At 35.8% G+C, this 25,514-nt stretch overlaps 1 protein-coding gene across 1 annotated transcript in view; it reads right to left on the bottom strand.

Annotated features, from left to right (window-relative positions):
* LOC105384857 (contactin-1a) overlaps positions 1-25,514 on the bottom strand; it is a 218,191-nt gene that overhangs the window by 96,078 nt on the left and 96,599 nt on the right. The window contains exon 2 of the mRNA XM_048630311.1: positions 21,135-21,305. Within this exon, the coding sequence (XP_048486268.1) occupies positions 21,135-21,264 (130 nt within the window). The 5' untranslated portion in view covers positions 21,265-21,305. The remainder of the gene's footprint in view (positions 1-21,134; positions 21,306-25,514) is intronic.

Genomic DNA, 25,514 nt, shown 5'->3' with positions numbered 1-25,514 from the left:
GTGAGCTGAAAATCCTGATAACAGTTTTCAGCAATCATCAGTGCCGATCATAAAAACTAGCAGACGTTGTGGTCTTATCAGCATTTTTAGCTGAAAATTTTAAAAAACTTTCTGAAATATGTATTTTTTCCCCAGATTTCAGCATTCTTCCACTTACTGACACCTGTAATCCTCTTTCAATGTTAATGAAACTTCTTTCAGATGTTTGTACATAACCAACCTTCGATTGAGACTAGGTCTGGTCGTGGCTTTCCACCTGCTTCTAGGGGATTGATGAGGATTTCCACCTAAAATCTCAATAAACTTTGGGAAATGTCTATTTTTTCCCCAGAATTCAGCATTCTTCTTCTTACAGGCACCTGTAATCCTCTTTCAATGTTAATGAAACTTCTTACAGCTGTTGGTACATAACCAACCTTCGATTTAAACTAGGTCTGGTCGTGGCTTTCCACCTGCTTCTTGGGTATCTGAGGGTATGAGTGTAATATTTCGACTTAGGCCGCTAAATACCTATTTACCTATAACTGAAGAGGTACTCATGTGAGCTGAAAATCCTGAAAATAGTTTTCAGTGATCATCATTGCCGATCATATAAACCAGCAGACGTATTGGTTTTATCTGCATTTTCAGCTGAAAATTTTAAAAAACTTTGTGAAATATGTATTTTTTCCCCAGAATTCAGCATTCTTCCACTTACTGACACCTGTAATCCTCTTTCAATGTTGATGAAACTTCTTTCAGATGTTTGTTCATAAACAACCTTCAATTGAGACTAGGTCTGGTCGTGGCTTTCCACCTGCTTCTTGGGTATCTGAGGGTATAAAAGTAATATTTCGACTTAGGCCGCTAAATACCTATTTACCTATAACTGAAGAGGTACTCATGTGAGCTGAAAATCCTGAAAATGGTTTTCAGCAATCATCAGTGCCGATCATAAAAACTAGCAGACGTTGTGGTCTTATCAGCATTTTCAGCTGAAAATTTTAAAAAACTTTCTGAAATATGTATTTTTTCCCCAGATTTCAGCATTCTTCTTCTTACTGACACCTGTAATCCTCTTTCAATGTTGATGAAACTTTTTTCAGCTGTTGGTACTTAACCAGCCTTTGATTTAAACTAGGTCTGGTTGTGGCTTTCCAAGTACTTCTAGGGGATCCATGAGGGTTTCCATCTAAAATGTCAATAAACTTTAATAAATGTGTATTTTTTTCCCGGAATTCAGCATTCATCTTCTTACAGGAACCTGTAATCCTCTTTCAATGTTGATGAAACTTCTTTCAGCTGTTGGTTATTAACCAACCTTCGATTTAAACTAGGTCTAGTCGTGGCTTTCCACCTGCTTCTAGGGGATTCAAGAGGATTTCCACCTAAAATCTCAATAAACTTTGGGAAATGTCTAATTTTTCCCCAGAATTCAGCATTCTTCTTCTTACAGGCACCTGTAATCCTCTTTCAATGTTAATGAAACTTCTTTCAGCTGTTAGTACATAACCAACCTTTGATTTAAACTAGGTCTGGTCGTGGCTTTCCACCTGCTTCTTGGGTATCTGAGGGTATGAGTGTAATATTTCGACTTAGGCTGCTAAATACCTATTTACCTATAACTGGAAAGGTACTCATGTGAGCTGAAAATCCTGAAAATGGTTTTTAGCAATTATCAGTGCCGATCATATTAACCAGCAGACGTTGTGGTTTTGTGCGCGTTTTCAGCTGAAAATTTTAAAAAACTTTGTAAAATATGTATTTTTTCCCCAGAATTCAGCATTCTTCCTCTTACTGACACCTGTAATCCTCTTTCAATGTTGATGAAACTTCTTTCAGCTGTTGGTACTTAACCAACCTTCGATTTAAACTAGGTCTGGTCGTGGCTTTCCACCTGCTTCTAGGGTATCTGAGGGTATGAGTGTATTATTTTGACTTGGGCCGCTAAATACCTATTTACCTATAACTGAAGAGGTACTCATGTGAGCTGAAAATCCTGAAAATAGTTTTCAGTAATCATCATTGCCAATCATATAAACCAGCAGACGTATTGTTCTTATCAGCATTTTCGGCTGAAATTTTTAAAAAACTTTGTGAAATATGTATTTTTTCCCCAGATTTCAGCATTCTTCTTCTTACTGACACCTGTAATCCTCTTTCAATGTTGATGAAACTTCTTTCAGGTGGTGTTACTTAACCAGCCTTCGATTTAAACTAGGTCTGGTCGTGGCTTTCCGACTCCTTCGTGGTTGAAACGTCATCCACTTATGGAGAATAGATTTTTAAAAAATTATTTTGCTTTTTATTTTGCGGTTTGGTCATTCGATGTTTTAAATTTTAATTATTTAATACATTTGTATTTATTAGTAATATGAAATTAGCCTTAATTTTGAATAATATGTGTGGTACAAATCGTAACCTTCTTAATTTGGTCGCCTACACTTAGGCTGCTAACTTTAGGCTGCCAACTTCACACTGGTGAATATTGTTTGCTTACTCTGGGGGCGGTTGTTGAGCAGACTGATTCTGATGGACGAAATATTTGGATCTTACATCTTATTGCATAACTATACCTAATGTAGACCTACCAAAATTGCTTTGGTAACTGGTATCTAGCTATCATGAAATATGCAATGGATTATAGATGCATGATATTGTTTTCATATTTTTGTTGTTGTTAAGTAGGTAACAACATTTAGGTAATTATTTTCATAAAAAACTGCCTACTTATTTCTTTGTAACCCTTTTCAGCTACATCAGCAGTTTAATTGTAAGCACAGTTCATACATAATAATCAGTTACAAAGTTCGTGTGGCTCAAGTTTTGCCATTACGTACGCATAATCAGCCAGCGCAGCGCATGCAGGCAACTCCGCCGAACTCCGTAGGTACTTCCTATCTTTATTCACTTATACTGTGGACAAACATAGTTTCAAAAATCATAGAATCATCATCATCATCATCAGCCTATAGCAGTGTTGCTGGACGTAGGCCTCTCCCAAAGTACGCCACTGGATGCGATCTTTAGCTTTCCGTAGTTTCAATAATCTTTAGTTTCAATATTGACTTTTATTAACCCCCTTTAGATTAGATTTATCCCCGAAGGAAAAAGAGGGGTGTTATAATATAAACGTGTCTGTGTATCTGTCTGTGGTATCGTAGCTCCCCAACGGCTAGACCGATTGTTTCTGGCACATGTTACCCGATTACTACCCGAAGACCAAAGAAAAGAGAAACAAATGTATTCACAAAATTGTACCTTCTTAGACCTAACTTGAAGGGTACAAACCCGTTCAATAACTTCACAGATATCAGCTACTGGTTACACAGTATCGAAGTCCCTAACTGAATACTAATTCTCTGACTTACACTTGACTGTACGCAGCACCCACGCAAGTGGGACATATTCGCCGCATGACTCTACACAAAGGAATATGTATATATTTTATATATACAATTGCCGACATTTTATTAGTGAAACCGAAACATCCCAAGGATCTCACAGATTTCGAAGCACTTATTTTTACAACAATGCACAGGAAGCTTCAAATGCAAAGTTTTTTCGAGAAAGCCGTAAAAACGCACACGTTTACGACTTAACAAAAAGCAGATGTGCCATAAAAAGGGAGCTCAGAGCGAACAAAATAATTACTCGCAAAGTGGAATCCCATTTCGGATGTTCTCATCCGTATTGTTTAACAAAGTCCTGTAACTTCAGGGCCTCTACCAACGTGCTGTTATGAATAAATTAGAAAAGTTTCCGAACTGTTCATGTTTTGTGACTTTACGGCGTCTTTCGCTATCACAGTGGTAATGGTTATATCGCTGTACGAGTCTACAAGGGGGACAGTGTGGGCTACACTTTGTTATGTAAGTCGTCCTTAATTAGTGAGTTGTAAGAGTTCAATTCCAACTGCAAGTCTGGTAGTTAGCGTCCTCTACTGTACATTGACCGAGTCACTTTAGTTTAGGGCGGTCACTCTATATGACGAAAAACGTAGTTTCGGAGCGCTTCTGCACTAGCCACGACTCTATCTCGTTGTATTAAACGTGCCGATTGCACGACAGCTCCCGTTCGTTCGTTTTTCTTCAGTATAGAGTAACCCCCCTGTGACCCGCGGGACGCGAGCAGTGATCGAGTTCAAAACGAGTTGACAACTATTTTCACCCCCAAAAAGAGCAGTTTGTAGTTAAACTTTAACATTTGATAGTTGGAATAAAAATGGCTGAACTGACTGTTGGTTTTTTATTGAAAGCTAGCGCAAAATGATAAAGTTATTTTACCTTTCAGTGGTTTAAAAGTGTTTTGATTTTAGGTGTCAATTAAAATAGTTTTATAAAGGTTTGGTTCGCGTTTACCCGTGTAACCTTAATAGCATTCCGAAGTCTGCTATTCTCTTCAACTCCTTTTGAACTTCAAAGTACGTTTTTTTTATTGATCTTTAACATCTAATGTCTCAATCATTATTTATTTATGAGGTATCGAACACGCATGTATGTAGCAATTAACTATTTACTGTTGATCCGATATGTTTCCACCTAGTTTTCGTGATGGACTTTTTGTTCGAGTTCCATTAACATTGAATGTAATTGTTGCTTCTAGGTGCTTCCTTCGGCCTTTGACGAACCAATTTTACGTTACGGTTTTACGTCGTTTTTTTATTATATTGATATATTAAACTGTACCTACTTCAATGGGAAAATATTTCAAGATCTCAATTTCAGTTCTCGATAGGCACGGGTAACAAAAAAATGAAGATTTTAAGTACTCCTGCCCGTGCCATTGTTTAATAAGTAAACGATGTTGGTACTCCATTAAGTAAATTAGATACAACATAAAATCTGATTCTGAAGGATCTCCAGGCAGCAGCGAAAGGGTTAATACTAAGAGTACGGTAAAATAGTATAAAAACAAACAAAAACTTAGTCAACTCACTGCTCCTACCGATCCTGAACTACGCGGATGTGTGTTATTTGGATTTGACCGAGGCACTTCTCAATAAGCTTGAACGCTTATTGAACACCTGTATCCGTTTCGTTTTTGGGCTACGTAAATAATAATATGATCACGTGTCCCAGTACCGCGCACAGCTAAAATGGCTCCCCATCCGAGATCGTAGAAATCTACGGATTCTATGTCTCCTCTTTTCTGTCCTCCACGAGCCAAATACTCCCCCTTACCTTAAGTCCATGTTCAACTTTCTTTCTGACACTCACACTCGTCATCTCCGTTCCTCCCATAATCATCTATTAGCACTGCCCTCCTTCCATTCAGGTTTCATGTCAGACTCTTTCGCTGTCACCGCTGTGCGCCTATGGAATAATCTTCCCGAGAACATTAGGAAAGCTCCTTCCCGCAATGTCTTCAAGCGACTAACCCGTGCTCATTATCTCAGCAAGTTAGATAAGTAGCATTTTCTTGTACCTCTTTGAATATTATAATTTTGTATGTATTATTGTATATATAATTGGTATCCTAACTTCCTAACTAATATTATAAATGTGAAAGTAACTGTGTCTGTCTGTCTGTCTGTCTGTCTGTCTGTTACTCTTTCACTCAAAAACTACTGAACGGATTTGAATGAAATTTGGTATACATACGGTCTAGACCCTGGGAAAGAACATAGGCTACTTTTTATCCCGGAATTCCCACGGGAAAACTTTTTAAGGCGAAGCGAAGCTCGCGGGAACAGCTAGTTCGTATATATATATTTATATTGAATTTATAGTATATTATGTATATTTTATGTATATCTGTTAAGTTAATTATCAAGTGACTTTATTTTGTTTTTGCTTTTTCAATTTAGTAACTACTTTTTTTTTTTGTTGCACCTTTCTACTAGTTTTTCTGTACCTCCTGTAGGTTGGCTGGTAGAAAATGCTTTTAGCATTAAGTCCACCTTTTGTACACTTATATTTCATATTTGTGCAATAAAGTATCAAATAAATAAATAAATAAATAAATAAAAACAAGAAACAAATACCTACATTTCAAAATTAATTCAATGAAAATCTTAAACCTTCCTTTTAACAGCCACTCCTCAGCTCAACAAAGAGTAGATCGACACTAAAGATGACAAAATGGATGACAAAATCGTCATAAAACAATAACAAAGGGGCGAAATTAACAATACAATTTTCAACTTGTCATTTAACCGTTTAATATTCGGTTTTGCTTCTCCTCAGGGGGTCACTCTCTAAATCGACGAACGAACAGCACGCTTAATAAACCGAGATAGAGTACTGGTTAGCGCTGCAGTTTTTTTAGCTCTCTTTATACAGGGAGTTGCAAAAGGGACTATACTGAACTACTTTTGCTCTACGAGTTTTGGAAATTCACGAAATAAAAATCCCTTTTCCATAGACACTTCGTTGGTCACGTGACTTTTTACTATGGAGAACGTTTTTTTTTCGCGAATTTCCAAAACCCTTAGAACAAAAGTTGTTCAGCATGACCCCCTGAGTCACCCCCTTTCGGCTTAGTATACCCTTTTTGCAACACCCTGTAGAGTGACCCCCTAAGAAGGTTGTTACCCGGGGGATGATCGGGCAGTGTTGCAATAATTCCGGGGCCATCAAGTGAAGTCGCACGACTAGTGCCGGGTAATGTAATACGACTCATTTGGTCCCGATTCGGCCCAGTCAAGTGAACTGTAGTTCAGTAATTGTTTGGACTGCTGTGAAATGGAGCTTAGTTCGTTATTTCACAGTTTTTTTCTGGACAGTTAATATTTATTGGTTGATTTTTATTATTTAAAACAATCACTTTTATAAGTTAATATATAATTTTTCCAATTCTATTAGACACATTTTATTATCTTATTCTTATAATACCAATAGTGACTATTTTACAGGTCCCTATTTTTTATATAAACTATTATGTTTTCGTCTTTGTAACTTCTGTTACTAAGAATATTTTAGATTAGAATACTACCGTACCTTACCTACCTTACACAACACTAGTAAGTAGCCATTACCCCACCAATTCCCTTTCAAACTGTACCATTATGCATTAGTAATGCTCTACTTATATTTAACATTATTGTTTATGTTCTTATTTGACGACTCAATTTGTCCTCATAAAACCACTGGTAAAGTTACGTTGGTTTGGATTTAATGGCGTTGCAGGAATTGTAATTTAAATAAAGCTTTTTTAGTCCTGTACGTATATAGTACAGGCACGTACAGTAAAGTAAGTAAAGTAAAGTAAAATATTTATTTATTTGCACATAAAACACATAATAAGTAAAATTAAAATCTTAATTTACAAAACAAAAAGTATTTTTGCACATCTTGGTTTGATAGTTTGTCGAAAACTATAAAAAACGTCTGCTGAGGCACATATTATTTTTCTAAACACAGATATTTGATCTCGGGTCTTGTTTGTATCCGAAGGGCCTATAGACAGGTACCCGGTAGTGGCAGCATGAGGAAAGTCGAGGACAGAATTTTGTATTGCTCCAGCATTGGTGGATGACCAGCTGACAATGATGTCCCGCAATGCACCGGCTACAAGCTCTAATGCCCATACAATAGAAAATATTTGAGTAGGTATATATTTTATGTACGTGTAGATAATTATAATAAGAATAATATACGAATTATTAAGTATAATACTCAATGGGTCCCCGTCACGCACGTGTATCGAGCCTCCCGATACAAGATTAACCTAAAAACCTCACATCACTGACCTCTGCTAGATACTGGGAAGGAAAATATAAAATATGGTAAAAGTTTCAGACTTGCCTCTGAGAGGATTAAGCTTCTTAGAATTTGGAAAAGATTCAACAAGACACATTGAAGACAGTAAAGCCATTTTTTCTTGTATACATATGTTTTATAGAGAAACATGCGAGATAATAATTAAAAATGGATAATAGCAAGTAAAGTTCCTCATGATGCCGATATACATATAAACGTAATATACCTAATGTTAGAGTACTTCAACAATATCCGGACTTTCTAAAATTATTATGTATATTTTAATTGTACATAAAGAATGTTCTAATCAAACATTTTAAACAACGACGAACTGGTAACCGAACCATTTCTACATATGCTAGAAAACCACTCGTTCTTTCTCTATGACATATTCTTCCTTCACACCGTCTTGTCCTTTAACCTGAGACCTGATAGCGCAAAAATATGCATTAAGTAACAGCGATAAGAACCAGCATTCTCCTGCCGAAGGGACAAGACGCGAGAAGTAAACGCACGCACTTGACCGCTGGAGAGACGTGGTAAATTGAACCAAAGTCAACATGTAAACACGAAATGGAATTATGTCGAAGCACTTCACAACACGAGTGTACGGCGCCGTGGAAACAAATGCGTTTAAGGAATTCGTGAATAAATGGGACGACCGGATGGCTCAGTGGTTAAGTGACTGCTGTGCCAGGTTCGATTCCCAGCTGGGGCTTTGCGAGAGCAAACAGTTTTTAAGAAATACATCGTACCTATTAAATGATTGTGTTGTCAATATCTCCAACCAACCAGCCAAGCGTGGATTGTTGCAAAATGAGGCACTATTTATCAGAGTAACATAAACAAAACACCACTCCATTCCGAAACCTTAAAACTTGGTACCATCCTACAAGTCAACCGCATTACACCAACAAAGCTGTTACTGAAACCGAAAACAGTATTTTCCTTTACAACCATAAAATACGGAAAATTTATGTATAAGTTTTATTCAGAGCGGTATATTTTCCGAGTTTCAAACAAAGTTGCCCTCATAACCCGGCGTTGGTTTGTGAGTAAAATTACACTTCACTGTGGCCTACTCCGTAGCGTAGGTGGTAGGTAACACAGGTACGATACACCTGCATTGTAATGAATTACCTGGGTAGGTTGTTTGCTTCAGGATTTTTTATAATATAATATAATAATATTATTGTTATGGGATTACGAAAGAACAACAAATCTTTGCATGTTGCCTCTGTAACTATCCCTCTAGTGCTCCTTTCCCAATTATAATAAGGTTATGTAAGTTATTATTTTGTGGTGTTAGCTCGATTTCAACGGAAGAGATGGTAGTAGTATCCGTTCTTAGTAAATAGATACCTGTCCTCTTCCTCTTATATGCAGTGATACAAACTTTTCGCTGAAAAGAATGTAACAATAAAGAGATTGTATGAAGTAGATTACAGGTTTAGGTCTCTTTCACTCCACCCTCGGTGATACGCTTAAAATATACGCGAAAGCGAGCAAAAGTAAATTTATTAAATTCCATTATTTTACTTTGATACACCAAAATAACTTTCAACGATGGTGTTAAAGAAAAATACGTAATTGCTATAAAAAAGTACGCCGAGTTCCGGAAGTAGGTGAGGTTCACCACACTTAATTTTTAACTAGTTTTGCTGTTCCGTGTTCTTACTCGAGTCGGTTTTCCGATCGATGTCAGGGAACAAAAGAGAATGAAAGAAATAAATTACTCATTTAAAAATAAACTAGCTCCTGTTGCGAGGTTTGTTTCGCCTTAAGAAGTTTTCCCGTGGGAATTCCGGAAAATGCATTCCGTTGACATATGAATGCGTTAACATCTCCTTTTGTGTCGATGACGGTGACAGACACGAGTCGGTTGTGGGTGTCAATGGTTTGTCACCATGGTGGTGAAATGATTAGGCCTAGTTTCACCAGTCTGTTTGATAATTATTAACACCAATTAAATGTACATAAGTATTGAATTCTTGACATAAAAATATGTGTCATGTAACAGGGTGTTAATGATCTAACATAGTAAAGCAAAACAAGGGCTTAGACAGTTAGAATAGCTACAGTGGGTGATCAAATTTTTATGATCACTTGATTTTTTATGAAGAAAACGACTATGACTACGATCTAATATTTCAGTCATAAACCACCAGCAAACCTTTGAGTATTGTACATTTATCATTTTGTTCACAAAGCGTTTATGCGTATGGTAACATTGGATTTTATACATGACAATAATATTATGTCTAGACTCATAAAAAAACATCCCTAACTGTCCACGTGGGTAAAATTTGTTATTAGTTCTGTAGTGCAATTCATTTGCTTTTTACTCTTTATATTGTTGTTTTTTTAATATAAATTGTTTAGATTTCACCATTAAAAGTGGTTTTTAATTTCGGTTTTTGTTAATTTCTAAAATTTATATAAAGGGGTAAGGGCAAAGACATTCCTGAGCCAAAAATAGGTGAAATCAAAAAATTACTACTCAACAAAAATCTCTCACAACGTCAGATAGCTGAAAAGCACAGTGTTGCTCAGTCAAAAGTCAATAACATAAAGAAAAAAATTGAAAAGAACAAGGTCTTTTGAAACATAAAAATGATTTTTCTCCAAGTGATCATAATAATTTGATCACCCACTGTAAAATAGCGTCAGTGCCCCAAGGATACGCCGGACGTTTATAAATCAGTATAGTTCAGGTTGATACGTCACTCGTGGAGTCTACATACTTCGTGTTTGCGTAAATTATCGGAACTTCACTTCAGGCACCACGCCATTGGAGAGCAACACTATACGACAGAAAATTTGCCCAAAACGCTGTAGAAACAGCTTGTGGCTTGCAGCGAGACAAAGTGTGTAAAGTGGGGCGCAACGGGTACTCACGTAATTTATTCATAGCCAAGTAATGACACTCGATTAGTCGTCGAGGTAAACCCTTTGCTGGCTTGTATCTCACTTTTTTTTTAATCAACTCGAGAAAATTGCTCTCGACGGCGTCATTTTGGCCCTCTCGGATATCGCATGGCGCTTTTAATGACGCTTTGATGTTGAATATCTGGTTATTGTGCGTTTTATGAAAAATCTAAGTGTTAGGTAGGTACTTTTGGTTTAGATATTTTTAAAATTGCTACGTAAAAGGATTCAGTATGCGGAATATTCTGGTTTATTTTGAAATATTTATTTAAAGAAACTACCTATTTAAAATTCGATTTTATACTTTACCTGATCTGAATTTAATCGTAAATCGTTTTACAAATATAGTCTTAATTTGCTGAAGTTGATGTCTTGAATCTCTCATTATATCTTCATAAAATTTGTAAATTCTAAACTAACAATAATATTACAGAGTCCTTAGAAAAAGTTTTATTTTATTTACATAAATTGCTCTACGGTCAAATCCATATTGAGGGCAATATCAATATTATTACTTCCTTACAATTAATCAGATCTTCATTTAAAAAAAACGAGGTCAAAGGTAATTCAGATAGATGACTGTATAATTAATTTTGTTAATTAACCAAAATTATAAGGTCAAGGTTGACTACATTTTTACGTTATTTCTTTGAAAATTAACTAATTTGTATTTCGTTAAAAATGTAGACAAACACAAGTCTAGTAGTCTCTATTATAAAAAATACACATATACATCTGCATATCATACTGCAAAATATAATACACTCACAGGCATTGAAAATGTTCCACTCACAAAATACCAACAAAAAACAACCCCAATGTTTAAAAAAAATATTAAAGTATTTAATTGGTAACATCCGGATGCTCTGTTAAATGTACTCCAATGTTTCAAAAGGCGTCATTGAGCTAGCCTTTTCCGTTTAGGAGTAATTTGGTGCCTTTTTCAGTGGAACTTTTTCATTGCCCGTGGATGAAAAAATACAGGGAGGATGTTGATCGGTGAATTTCCTGTATACAAAATACCGCACTCTAATTACTTGAGGCTTTTATCTGCACTCGTAAATGGACGATGACCATTCGGCAAATTATAGCCGACAAATAAAATATTATGTAAGTACCGAGCCGCTAGAGGCGACCCTTAACTGTATGGCAATAGAGGTCAAACTTGAATGTAGCTAATTTAACTTATGGACGTTCATGAAATAAAGTTTTTTTTTCTTTATTTATGTTTTACAGGTTTAATATTTTCGATTACCTACCTTTACGTAAAGTTATTGGTTGTTTTTAACATACGTAGTTTTGAACAAGCTATATTTTCACAAATTTCGATTTATAATTATACTTAGTAAAAAAAAACATTTAGGTTAAGTATTCGGTAAACAAGGGCGTAACTTGAATAAACACTTGAAAAGCAAATAAATTAGACAAATGCCAATGATATGTGACTGAATAATATTTGATGATGATATTCATTCAACATCTCGGCTTGTTTGTTCAGTAAATTGATTTTAATTTGCATGTGATTTTTACCTCATCGGGTCAAAGTAAAGGTCTTATACTGTCATGTTAAACTGGGCCCACATTTTAGTGTATCATTTTCCAGTATCTGATGTCCGTATCATAGTAACGGCATGTGTATCATCTGATACGGGGTAATGATACAAAGCTGTGTACCCTGCTTAAGTTGGTGTAGTTGTCCCGAATTAGTTGTCCTTATTGAGATACATAGGTAATACACAAAAGAGATGGTTGCAAATACACCTAACTTCCGGCCTATACCTATATAATATGTGGGGACATCTCATTTACCCATTAACAAAAATATAACTATCCATAACATACATCCTTCAGAGGAGCAATTAAACATTTAACTGAAGGCTTGTTTGCTATTAAGAGCTCTCCATATTGACTCTGCATCCTCTGCAAAGATCCTCGCGGTTTCACTTCCACATTTGTCAAGGGCAAACAATTATAAAAGTTTACCCTGCTGCCTCCGAAAGACAGAATTTACACGAATTTGAACCATGTGGGGATGAACTTGAGAAGGAAATTACAATGCTGAAATATACAAGAGGCCTGTACCAATGCTAGGCTGTGGGTATGCTAAGTTCAGAATAGGGTGTGAGATATAATAATAATATGTGAAGATATCTCACACACAGCCGTCCGACCCCAATCTAGACAGAGCCTGTAATATGGGTATCGGACAGGCTGATATATCTACACAGATACACATTAACGATCAAAACCCAAGTACAACTATCTGTCTTTTAAACAAATATCTGCCCAAGCTGGGAATCGAACGCGGAACCTTCAGTATAGCAGTCAGAGCCGCTAACCACTACACCATTCTTTCGTCAATATATTACTTTAGTAACTCTTAGTAAGCCGGTACAGCCTGCATCATCAATGCACAATTGCACAATCAAAGATACAATACAGTTTCAAGCCCAAAAGTGCTGAGCTTTGTAGTTACGGTATTAAAGTCAATTTAAGAAAAAGTTTATTTTATGATCCACTGCAACAATATTTCACATCCCACTTGACCTTAGTAAAAGTATTCATAACTAAATAGAAAAAGCACTCTATCGCACATCAACAACAAGAAAATGTGTACCAAAACCGATTTCAACACAATTAACTTCTCTATAACATGAGTTTTTCATATTCAAAACTACGTTTAGAATTTCAACGTGGGTGATCGTAAGTAACACCAACTTATATTAAATTCTATACATGCAACAATATCCCTTCATGCAATGGAAATAAAGCCCGGATGAAGATGACCTGTAAGTTCTTTCATATGCATAGACGATATATTATTTTTTAGCTCGTGCTGCCTTATCTTTGTGATAGCGTGGTCAAATCATCGCCTTGTTATGAGATAAGCTAAACATGTTTAAATCGGTTAAAATATTTCTAGCACTTCCGTTATTGTAGGTGGATGAGCCACATACCATACCATGCATTGTTTATAAAGTCAAAATTATTAAAGTTACCCGTGTAATGCTACAATTTTTTTTTCGTATGATTGATCCTAATATAAAGGCTCTTTTCATATATCACTTTTACCTATCTATGTGCATAATTATTACAATGAGGAAAAAAACAATTAATGTAACAGGACTGGGCCATGAACACGGGACGTCAATGTTTGCAACGCAACGCTCAACTTATGCACCATAAGGTTTGAGCTCCATAGGGTGGCCCAGATATACCTTATCACACAACGGCAATGAAAAAGCCGTCGCCGTTCCATAATAATTAATAATAACAATAAATAAAATATTTATTGATAAAAAAAATATGTAAGATAAACAAACATACATCGTTAATGGCACAAGATAATATAGGTTAACCTTGCCACCTAAACTATTATGACACTGGAACTTTTTCAATTCCCGTAAGCATATTTGTTTGAACTACATACAATGATATAACAGTAAGTATGAAGCACACATTGCTCCACGGAGGTTCCATACAGAGTATTTATTATGCCTGTTACGGCGCTCATTTCATATTACGAACCGTACGTTTAGTCAACACAAATAACTATCTCCCATTCGACAAACGTTCTTTTCCCTCTGATGTTAAGATTGCAATTGCGTTGGAGATTGCCTCCGATGCCAGGATATCGATTGGCACTCTGATTCGGTCATAAATTCGGATGCTCACGTGTTTTTTGGCTCCGGAGCATAATTAAACCAGAATTATGTAACAGTCGATAGGGTTACTTGGGGTTATATTCCTCAGAGAACCTATAGTATATTTTATTTATATTTGAAGTAGCAGTTAGACAGTAAACATAATTGCGCACTTAGTAAAATGAAATGACATTGCAGCAGATATGGCATAGCTAGGTATTCGTTTGTAACCATAGCTATAATTCTCTCGAAATTTCTCTCGAATTTTCTAAACATGGCTATTTTAGCAATCGCTGCAATCGAACCGTTTCGCCGAGATTCACACAACATCCAAACTGCCAACTCAACGAATGCATTCCAAAATTGAATTTGAAATTCAGACTGGAGCGTGCCAAGGAGGTTTACACCTCCGTCGCGGAATAGAACTGGCCACTAAGTTACTCCATAAAAAAGTTTCAAGCGTATAAGTTTGACTTCATTCTAATTTTAATTATATAGGGATGGGATGTTACGTAGAACGGGGTACGGGTTGGGGCGTTCTCATAAATATTCAGATGGATTCCATAATAATATATTAAATGTTCAGACTTGAAATATAACCGCCTGAGCGCGGTTCATACGCATTGCAAATTTTCAGTTGCTATTCCACTGCCTGGCCTTTCCCGTTGGTTACATTTTGTACGCAAACATTATGAAAAAACATTTATTTTGCCTACGTATTAGGTAGATGAGTTATTGCTCCGTATTTCTAGCTAATGTTTTATTTAACCAATGATGTTAAGTTTGATGTTTGTACAAATAGCTCCACTTACCCATACAAGTAGTACTTAAATATGAGGTTTGTACAGGATGATAAACATAATACATAATAAAATATAAAGAATTACGTATCATATAAGATAATATGTATAAATAATGGTAAAAAATAATAAAAACCAGTTACGAAAACTCTTGTTTATAATTTCAGCAATGTTTGTAATCAAGAGAGAGCAGGGTGATTTTATTTCGGCCATCAAACAGACCAAACAAAAATGCCAGGTGAACCCTCGTGGGCTAAAATGATGAATCATCCCCCCTATCTGCCGCAAACACCTTTTATTTACTACAGGGGGGGGAGGGGGAGAAAGCCCCAAAAATGATGAATATCTCTACCATAAAAAAACCTGATTGTTCAAAGTGAAACCGTTTCTACTTCCACCGCACTTTCCCGAAGCCTTAATTAAGCTTCACGCGTGCAAAATTTGAGAGCGAAAACGTGAAAAAAAAACTTTTTCTTTTCCCGATTTCGAGGTAAAACACTCTTGTCGACAATTTTTTTAGCACTCGACGCTAAATCTCTTTGCTAACCACTTGCCGGTTTTGCTCTTTTAAACAGTATTTTATTGTTGAAGTGGCTGCGAGTTAGACACACTACCCGGTGTAGACACTCCTGGGACACCTAGGGCGCTTTGTTCCTGGCCGAATAGTGGCGTCTCTCTCAGTTGCAATCCTATCACCTTTGTCGTAAGAACTAGATTTGAAACTTCAGATTGCAAGCGTAAATTGTGGTCGTCTTCCGCAGCCCGTAGGTACAGGGGCCACTCTTTATGACGAAAACGAAGTTTCGGATCTCTGCTGCGCGAGCCACGACTCTATCTCGTTGTACTAAACGTGGCCATTCCACGACAGCTTTCGTTCGTTAGTTTTCCGTCAGTATAGAGTCACCCTCCAGGTTTGAGATAAAAAAGTGTTGTTGTTGCCCGCCTCCTTGTTTAAACCTCTCCGTCCAATTTACGACGCTGGAGCTGGGCAGGGGCGGAATTCGAAAAAAGAATTTCCAACCCTTAACCGCCTAAAGACCGTTGAGGTACAATCTCTTGGGCGGATTCCATGCGGAAAATATTAGCCAAGTATATTTTAATAAGTACATATGTAGGTATTTGGGATTTTTGTGTTTTTACGTTATGTTATAAACTGTGAAGGATAGCCTTAAGTTTGGTTATAGTTATTTCTTGCTTTGATTATTTGCAGAACGTAAGTCTGTTCCACGTGTGAAGTCATCAAAATTAATTAAAATGTATGTTAAATATTGTTTGATAAAAACAACAGAATTTCAACTTATAACAAAGTTATTTTAAACAAGCAAAATATTATTGCACAAAAACTTCACACTCAATAACAAGAAAAGGCGAAGTTTTTCCAAGAAAAAATAAACATATTCATTCGTAACAGCTGTAAGTTATCTCGGCACATTCTGCGCGCGATAACATTCACAATACCGCACCCTTCCTGAAACATAACAAAAACCTTGCGTTGTCCCCAAAAAACTTATGGGAAACAGTAAAAAATATTATCAGGATATCGGTGGTAGCAGTGTGGTAACGCACCCGCTTCCAACTCCTGGGATTCGGGTTCAAATCCCGACTTTGACAAGTACAAGTGAATTCATTGAAACTTTATCGCTGTTAGGTTCTCCTTTTTTCTTATTGTGTCGTAGACAAGTGAGTACTAGAGCTGGACTAGGTTTGTCTGCTTGGTTAAAGGATTAGCATGTCACTGATATAAAGGAGTAGATAACAACTAGATACATAAGCTACATGTTTTTATTACCGATAGTCTTTCTGGACATTATTACAAAGATTTAAAATATATATATTAGGGTAGAAAGCATATCCATTTTCTAAAATATAATAATATCTGTTACTCTTGGAATTACAATAATTCTGAACGCGATCTTTGCAAGAGTTTTTTTCGTACTGCATGGGTCAACAACTCAACTGCGTAGTCCACTCAATTCTTGTAAAAAAGAGTTACAAACGGGAATTGCAAAACTTCCCCGCGCTGCCACTTGCGGGGTGCAATAAAAAATTCAGTTCAAAACCTTCCCCAGTTCTTTTAAAACTTAAAATGTACACAATGCTCGCTGGTTTAAAACACAATACATATTAGCTTTCTGTGCTTCACTTACTTTGTACGTTCACCCAGTTTTACACTATAGTATAGAAAAAAAAATGTTTGACGTGTATTTCTATATGTATGGCGTCGTGGTGTGTTATAGATGCATGGCAATCAGATTTAAACACGAAGAATAACAATGCCCTGCCAAATAACTGACAGATATGAAATTTGTGAGTAGGTACTTACTATATAAAATTTTACAAACTTCCGGCCGCGATTTCTTTAGGTACCTACTTATGTAGATCCAAAATGATTTTATAATAATTTTGAATTTGTTTTGAGTCTGTTGAGAACTATTTTCATTTAATTATTATCTCCAACAACTACAAACAGCTTCACAGTAATTGTTGTGGAAGTAACGCATTTTACGACCAACTGGAAGACAACCTTCAAACGCGCGTTACTTCCTCTAGTGCAGGCTCGTAAAGAACGAATACGTTTGGGAAATTCAGCTCTCAGTTTGTCGGTACCTATACCACTTGTATGTTCCGCATTATAATTTTGTACAAGTAAACATTTTTGGAACCGATTATTTGGTCCTTAGTTAACACAACCATTGGAAATCCAACAAAAGTATGTAGCTGTAATGCTTGACCAGTGATTTGACTAATGGGTAAAGTTGACTACGGTACAATAAACCTTTAGTGGTTCGAATATCCACAAGTTTTAATTCAGTTATTTGGCTAAACATAAGTAGATGTTGTAGTACATGTAATAAAATACACAACGCGAAATTCCACATTATATTATTATAATTACCCATATCATAAATGTGTATGATACTTACGAAATCATAAACTAAAAAGGCTACTAGTTTTAAGTACCGCACTATACTTGTTAGGTCTCAGTCAAAGTTCAGGTTTCTTAGTAATTTACGAGAGTAATTATGTTACTTTGTTATTATATTGACGTGTTAAATGACTAGGCTTGAGTTTATAAAAACAGCCATCGTCGGTTTAGTAATAATAAGGTAATATTATTTGATAAATATTCAATATTACCATCTATAAATATTTATTTTTAGATGTATTTAAGCAAGTGCAAATATAAAGTAAATAGCACAGACAAAATTTGAGACTCATAATAATATAAGAATAATCGTAATAGTATACATACCATATACGAGTGGAAAATATTATAATGGTTGAGTGTTATAATATTTACTTGTCAATATAGCATCAGATAAATATTAGACGAATCATTACCTAAACAACGTCTAACAAAAGCATTTTGGTACATTATTATTATATTGTATTTTTCTATGAATGTTCAAACCATGACCTTTTGAATATACGAATGAACTTATTGTTCTGTAACAAACACAAAGCAAATAATTTCACCGTACGGCCGTATGTTAATTCTTTGATATATGATTATCTTCTGGAATATAAAAACGACTGGTACCCAATGTTATTTGGGGTTCAGTCGTAGAATTCTAAAAGTTACGACCCTAATGGCAATGTTAGGAAGATTAGGTACCATAACAGATCGAGTTAGACAAAAACTGTACCAATTTAGACTAGAGACTTCTTTATCTATAGATAAAAGTTGTCAATGTTTGATAAAAGCCATACTGTCACTTTCTAAGCGAAAATTCAGAGAGAGACACAATTATATTTTTATTTTTTATTCCCCATATTATAACACAATTTCCTATGTTTTACTTTGGTTTTACAACGGTTAATAATAATATTTATCAAGATCTCAAGAAAAAATCCGTAAGATATTAACAGAGGAAGTGAGAGGGGAAGGTGTTCACTGTTCACACCGCGTGTTCAAGTGGCTGCTCCAACTCCCAAAACACAGTAATGACTCTGAACTGCGCAGAACTTTCTAGACTCCGACACACGCCTCAAGCAATTTGATAAAGTGTCTCCGAGCTTGTGTGTTAATGTTTATCGGGTAACGCAACTTTCTCAACAACCAAATGTTGAAGGTCGGAGGGTAGGTGTTATACTTCGTGACATTTACAGGCGTTGGTAAAACATAATTATAGGATGGAAATTTTACAAAGATTACAGAAAGAAGGTTATCATTATCGTCAGGCTATAACCGTTTTTTGAGCGCTAGTACAATCTGTCTTAGTCCTTCCCCATCCAGCGACTACGGATTACCATTCAAAGACCATAAGTAGGTTCAGTGGGCCAGAGGGCGTCTCACGCTATGCTAGCAATTTGTGGTAGGTACTTATATGTATATTGAATTAGATCTACGAACTAGTCTTGGAAAAACCTTTAGGAAATTTATGTTTTATTTTAATTTTTTAAAGACGGAACCATTTCTATTATCCACCGGCAGGATGTTCAGGGCACGCGTGACAGAAGCCAATAAAACCCTCGTATGATGCCAGCTCGTATACCGCAGTCGTCGGCTCAACCACATTTTAGGACTATTTTATATTTCGGGGTTCCGTAAAAAAGCATTATCTTGATCGCGAATTACGCTCCAAGTCTGAGCAAGGTCGATGGTATTTTGTTGATACTGTTTAAATGAAGTTAGATGGATGCATTTAACTATATATTATACTGCAAGCTGCTTCTCTTCTTGCCTTGTCTATTAAAGGTAAGCGTCGGTATCGTACGTATCGGACCAAAGGGATTTTGATAAAAAGTATGGAAGAATGCCGATGAAGAGGACGTCCTAGTGTGAATTTCGATACAAAGAATACTGAATGCGACGCGTCCGTTGCGTATGCCGAAATGCGGAGGCTTACCTTAAATGAAGTTTGTTTTGACTCCGCATAACTGGACCAATAATAAGTACAGTTTTCAGTATCAAAGTCAGAAAATAGACCAATATTTAGCATCATTGTATTTTGTTACCCATAAACTTGCAAAAAATCACAGCGTTCTAACCAAAATTGTTTATTTTATTAATAATATTATAGTTATTTTCCGGCACTTCGTTTTAAGTTTTAATAAATTAGGCCAATTTATTTATTTAATTATTTGTAAGTTACAAAACAGATTGTTATTAACACATTCTTATAAATTCATGCTTGTGGATCTTAAAGTAAATAACAGTCCAAAACTATGTAACAAAAACATGCTAGAGTAGTTTGCTACACAAACATTTGTTTAGGTTAGTAATTATATTTTAAAATTAATTTTAAATCTATGAGGTAACTAGTTAAACTAAATCATTAATTAGGTTAGTTCTAAGTCTAAGCCAGTACATATTGGCATACAAACAACGTAATTAGGTATGTATATACTATTTATATACATATACTACCAATGTCCTGAAGGTGCTCGTTTCCGTATTCTAATCTAAAATTACTCGTGAGAATGTGAGTCTTCGTTTCCTGATCCATTAACTTTAAAACAATAAGTCAATGTAAATTAGGTGACAGGCGCAGATAGTTGTATCTTAATTAAAAACATAATCTACATTCTCCTCTAGCTGCATGCGATAATCCGAACGGATAAATCACAGCGTGAACTTATAATCACCATGAAAGATAATAAGAAACCCATTTAAAAATAGAACGTTTTGTTTTTTTTCTATCCCTAAGCTGGCTATGGTGGATGCCAGTGACTGCCATTACTCATGAATAAAATTACTCGGCTGTCATCGAACGCATATTCTTTTTAAATGTTTACACGAAAATCCGTGTTCTTTATTTAAAAAAACGACGTTATTTTTCTAAATTAAATGTTATTGTTTGTTTAATGTTGCCAGTATTTGAATTTATAATTTCGATGTTTAATTTAATCGGTTTTTAAGTGTTTCCTATTGCGTGCACAAGTAAAAGTCTATGGGATTTAATTTGATCGTTTGAAATTATGTTTTTATGGTATCCAATGCCGACTAAAGACCGACAGCATTTGTTTTTGACCATAAAGAAAGAAAATAAAAGTATAATTCCTATTTCTTGCATAAATGAATACAAATGCCGCCCTGTCACAATGACAGGTTGCGTCACATAAAACCATAGACTAACCTGGCTTGTCAAGATCAGAGATGAAGTCCTCTGTGTCGGTGTAGGCCGTCGTTGTTCCGAGGAGCAGCAGCGCGAGCCACGCCGCCCCCCCCGCGCCCCGCTGCGGCCCCCGCGCGCCCCGCCGCCGCATCGCCTCAGCTCGCACACATCACCCGCACTAGCACTGGCATCCTGGAAAGAAGAAAAAAACACGTTTGTATAATGGCAGTAAATGAGAATGATGCTACTTGGCTTGGGCACACCTAAAGCACATCGAGTCTCGGCTACTATTGCAAGACGCCTGTGCTGTGCTGTTACTGCCAGAATTTCCATTGCTACTTCTTTATGCGTGTCCAAGTTTTTATTTCTCTTTATTCACAAGGTTCATAATAACATGAAAATAATATTTGAAGGCGTCCGAAATGAATAATGCAAGCACTTTTAAAATATTTTGATACCTAATAAATACCTATAATTTTTATTAAAGCTTAGCTGCGTGGTACCCAAAAAAATGTGTAATATATTTTGTGTCCTCCTACAAGATGTTTGGCTCATTATTTACGTAGTACAGAGTGTATTCCGCGACGCTAAGCCACTCGTGTCGGGCGGAACATTCTGGAGATAAGGGTCCATGTACCTACCTTATTTTACAATATAATAATAAGTAATACCTACTACCTAAAGTCTATATTTAATCTCAGATACTGAGAGCCAATAGGGAATATGCGTAATTTTTTTTTATACTTTTATTGGATAGTTTTACATCACTTTATTATAGTAAAAAAAAATTCAACGCCAAAATAAGTAATTTAAGGTATTTTAAAGAAAGTTAAAAAATTACAACCATCACGACCACTTTGAAATTCCCGTCAGGATGGCGGGCTGGTGTGACGTCATAATCGTTTAATTTCACGGCTCAGAATAATGAGTCCCGTCAGTCGGCATAGATTTCGATTTTTTTTTACCTAATCAAGTAATCACAGAGTACTTTTGTATTTTCAACAAACCAATGTTGTCATGGTAACAAACGAAAAAGGAAGTGTATAAAGTGTGATCAGTGGCTGTTTTGTAATGGTAATAAAGTGTGACCAGTGGCTGTTTTGTAATGGGAGCTCGTAAATAGCTGCTAGTAGCTCTTTTGAAATGGGAGCGCGCAAACCAGAGGACCTTTGTACACAATATTACGCTATTATGGCAATATGAATATAAAGTAATATTTGTATTGTATGTAAGTACTTACTGTAACTTTGGTTCTCAGTAAGAGAGACTAGGGTTAGTGGGTCATTCTATTCTATTATCTGTGGGGGTGTAAGAACCTGCACCTGGCTCTCTTGAATGGAACCATTGTGCATATCTCAAAGGTCTAAACCCCCTTATCTAAACTATCGAATAAGAGTATAAAAATATATGCATATTCCCTAATATTTGGGCACACGGCTCTCGACTTTTCAATAGTCTTTGCTGTCCTTTTCCGCAGCTGGCCACAGTTTACTCGTTCATACTGCGTAATAAATTTAATGTGTCCAGTTCTTCTGATTACGAGAATTCTTCCATAACTTAAATAACAAATTTTGAAATATAATAACGACTGCCATTATAACCTAAAAGTAGAAAGAGCAACTTGTGTCATGTTCATGTCATAATACTTACAATGCAAATTTAATTTTACTGTGTTGCAATATGGAGCATATTTGAGTGGCTCGTTGACTAGCGAATGGCTGTTTACGCCTCATTACAATAGAACAACTAGTGGCAGCCCATACACTACCAACAAAAAATATAAAAAGTCTTAAACTTTGCAAACAAACAAGCATATCAAACAAGAAGTGGAGAGGTTAAAGGAGGCTAGGATCTACTCGTATTGGAAGAATTTTTATGTGATCCATCGTATCTGATCACAACGAGCATCACAAATACTCGGTGACATTAACATTTCTTTGTTTACACTTGACATTTATTTAACTATACGCAAACGCAAAGAAGTTATTATTCTGAGATTGATATATAAAGAATTATGACGTCGCATCCGCCCTAAGAAAATGGGTGACGTTTCTCGGAAGTTAGAATTTACCGAAGTTTTTTTGTACTTTTCAACTTCATTTACTTGCTCAAAAATAAATTATAATCAAAAATAATGATGGAGTCGTAGTTATGAAACAACAAAGTTTATTATAAATAATATTTGACCTTTATTTGAACCACTTGCATATTCCCTATTTCTCTCTAGTCGGTTAGAGCATAACCAGGGAGTGGTGGTTGACTTTTGACACATCTGTCATGAATTTTATATTATGGAGATGACGTTTAATTTATAAATGAATCCCTGTCGGTTAGATAACCGACTATGGAGAAATTGGCACTAAACAACAATCGACTGTTGATGAACCGTTCAGAATCAGTCAATTTAGTATAATTATGAGATTTAAACACAGATTTTAGTAATACCTAAATAATACTAAATATATAATGAATAATCTTTTCATAAGCTATTTATTCTGGCCAACCTTCAATAATTTGGTGACAGAGAAATGTTTTTACTTTGTTATATTTTTTAAAACTTTGTATCTTTATACCCGATAATCAAAGTCTGTAGCTCATAACAATTTTATTATCTTCTCACACGTAGCTCTTTTAAATGACTAGTGTAATTGAAATATTTCACAGTATTTATGCGATATAATTTAAAAAACGTAAAAAGTACCTACTATATTCACAAGTATTTTTTTATTTTATATCCTGTAGTGCGTATTTCGTGACAAATTTTGTCACCCTGCATTTTACCTCGTGCTCGTGAGCATCGTGAAATCCGTGGCTCGTGTCACCAGGTATTTACTACCGCTTTCCGCGTTTCCCTAAATATGGCACGTATAAAGCACTTATTCCGAGATAACGAGAGGAACCTTCGGAGTGACAGGTCCTTCAAGAAATTGCGAGCTCTCACTTATTCCGACAGTTGATGGGGTTCGATACTCGATCGAAAACGTACGACCTTGACATCGGTAGTGAATCGGGGTGGTGGAAAGAACATTGGTTTCGGCTTTCTTTCGTCCACATAACAAAGTTTCGTCACTTAACAGAATTTTTGGGTAATTTTTTGTGTAGACGGTTTGGATTGGACGCTGAATTTGAATGTATTGCAGTATTCCATTCATTTTCTTGGAAATTTTCTATTAAGTACCTATAGAAATGTTTTTAAAGTATCTACAATGTTCATAACATACTTTTGCTTGGGTCATAGCGTGTTGTGTCTTAATATTCCTATGCCTGATGCATAATACCTATTAAATTTGAGAAAGTGGTATATTTTTCGGCTAAAGACACGGCCTCGACTGGCCTACTGCATAGAATTTCCGTCGAATAAGCATTGAGTTACGCAGAATTCAATTCACTAGTGAGCGAACAGGAAAACATACTCTTCTCCCGGGCAACTAAATGAGATGACGCAAAAAAAAATATGACGGAAAAGTTTGTGTGTGAAACAGAATTTCAGATATTTCTGCCTATGTAATAATATATTATTTATGTGAATTCCAGCATATGGTAAACTCTGACACGTGTTTGTTGTTGGTTTTTTTCTGTTATACGGTTGCACCTTTCTAACGATTCGGCCATGGTTTTACACTTAATGAAAATCAGATACGTACGTAGCAAATACATTATAAAAAGATGACCCGTTGGTGGTATTGGTTGGTAGTGGTGGTGGCCTTTGATAATTAATAGAAAGAAGAAAGAAAGAAAGAATATACAATACATGATTGTACATAATAAGAAAGCTAAGCAAGTGGTTAGATAATTCAATATACCTATGGTCCTATCTTATCACACAATAATCCCATTTAAAATAACACAGAAAAAAGTAATAACTATATTTATACAACACAGAAAAAAGCTAACTATATTTAAATGTATGTTTTTTAAATCTGTATCTGTAAATGTATATTTGGAAATTGTCTTAAAACTGCACTCAACGGAGATCCTCATAAAGCCATCCGAAAGCTGCTTACCGCTCAATCATCGATATAACCTACTTAAATCCTTGCGCCTTCCATTCTGTACACTTGTACTCACTTGTACTCAATAAATAAGCAACGTGAAGAGATTCTGAGTGGCTTTTTCAGATTATTGAGTGTTTGGTTGAGCGGAATAAAGACTTAAGCCGTGAGTGTATGGAGCGGAGTCATGAGTGCTCTTTATAAATAGGGAAAATTAGTGCGATGCGTTGAAATTATAGCTGGGAGTTGTGATGAGCTGTACATTTACAGGATGTTGCGAAATTGGTATAGTAAGCCAAAAAGGGGGGGGGGGGATTTAGAGGGTCATTCTGAATAAATTTTGTGTCACGATTATTTAAATAATACACTATGTAATTACCTACAAAACAAACTTTTGAAAGGTTGCTTT

This window comes from Plutella xylostella, chromosome 25 (assembly GCF_932276165.1).
Source record: "Plutella xylostella chromosome 25, ilPluXylo3.1, whole genome shotgun sequence".
Lineage (NCBI taxonomy): Eukaryota > Metazoa > Arthropoda > Insecta > Lepidoptera > Plutellidae > Plutella > Plutella xylostella.
This window is presented reverse-complemented; position numbering and strand designations above follow the sequence as displayed.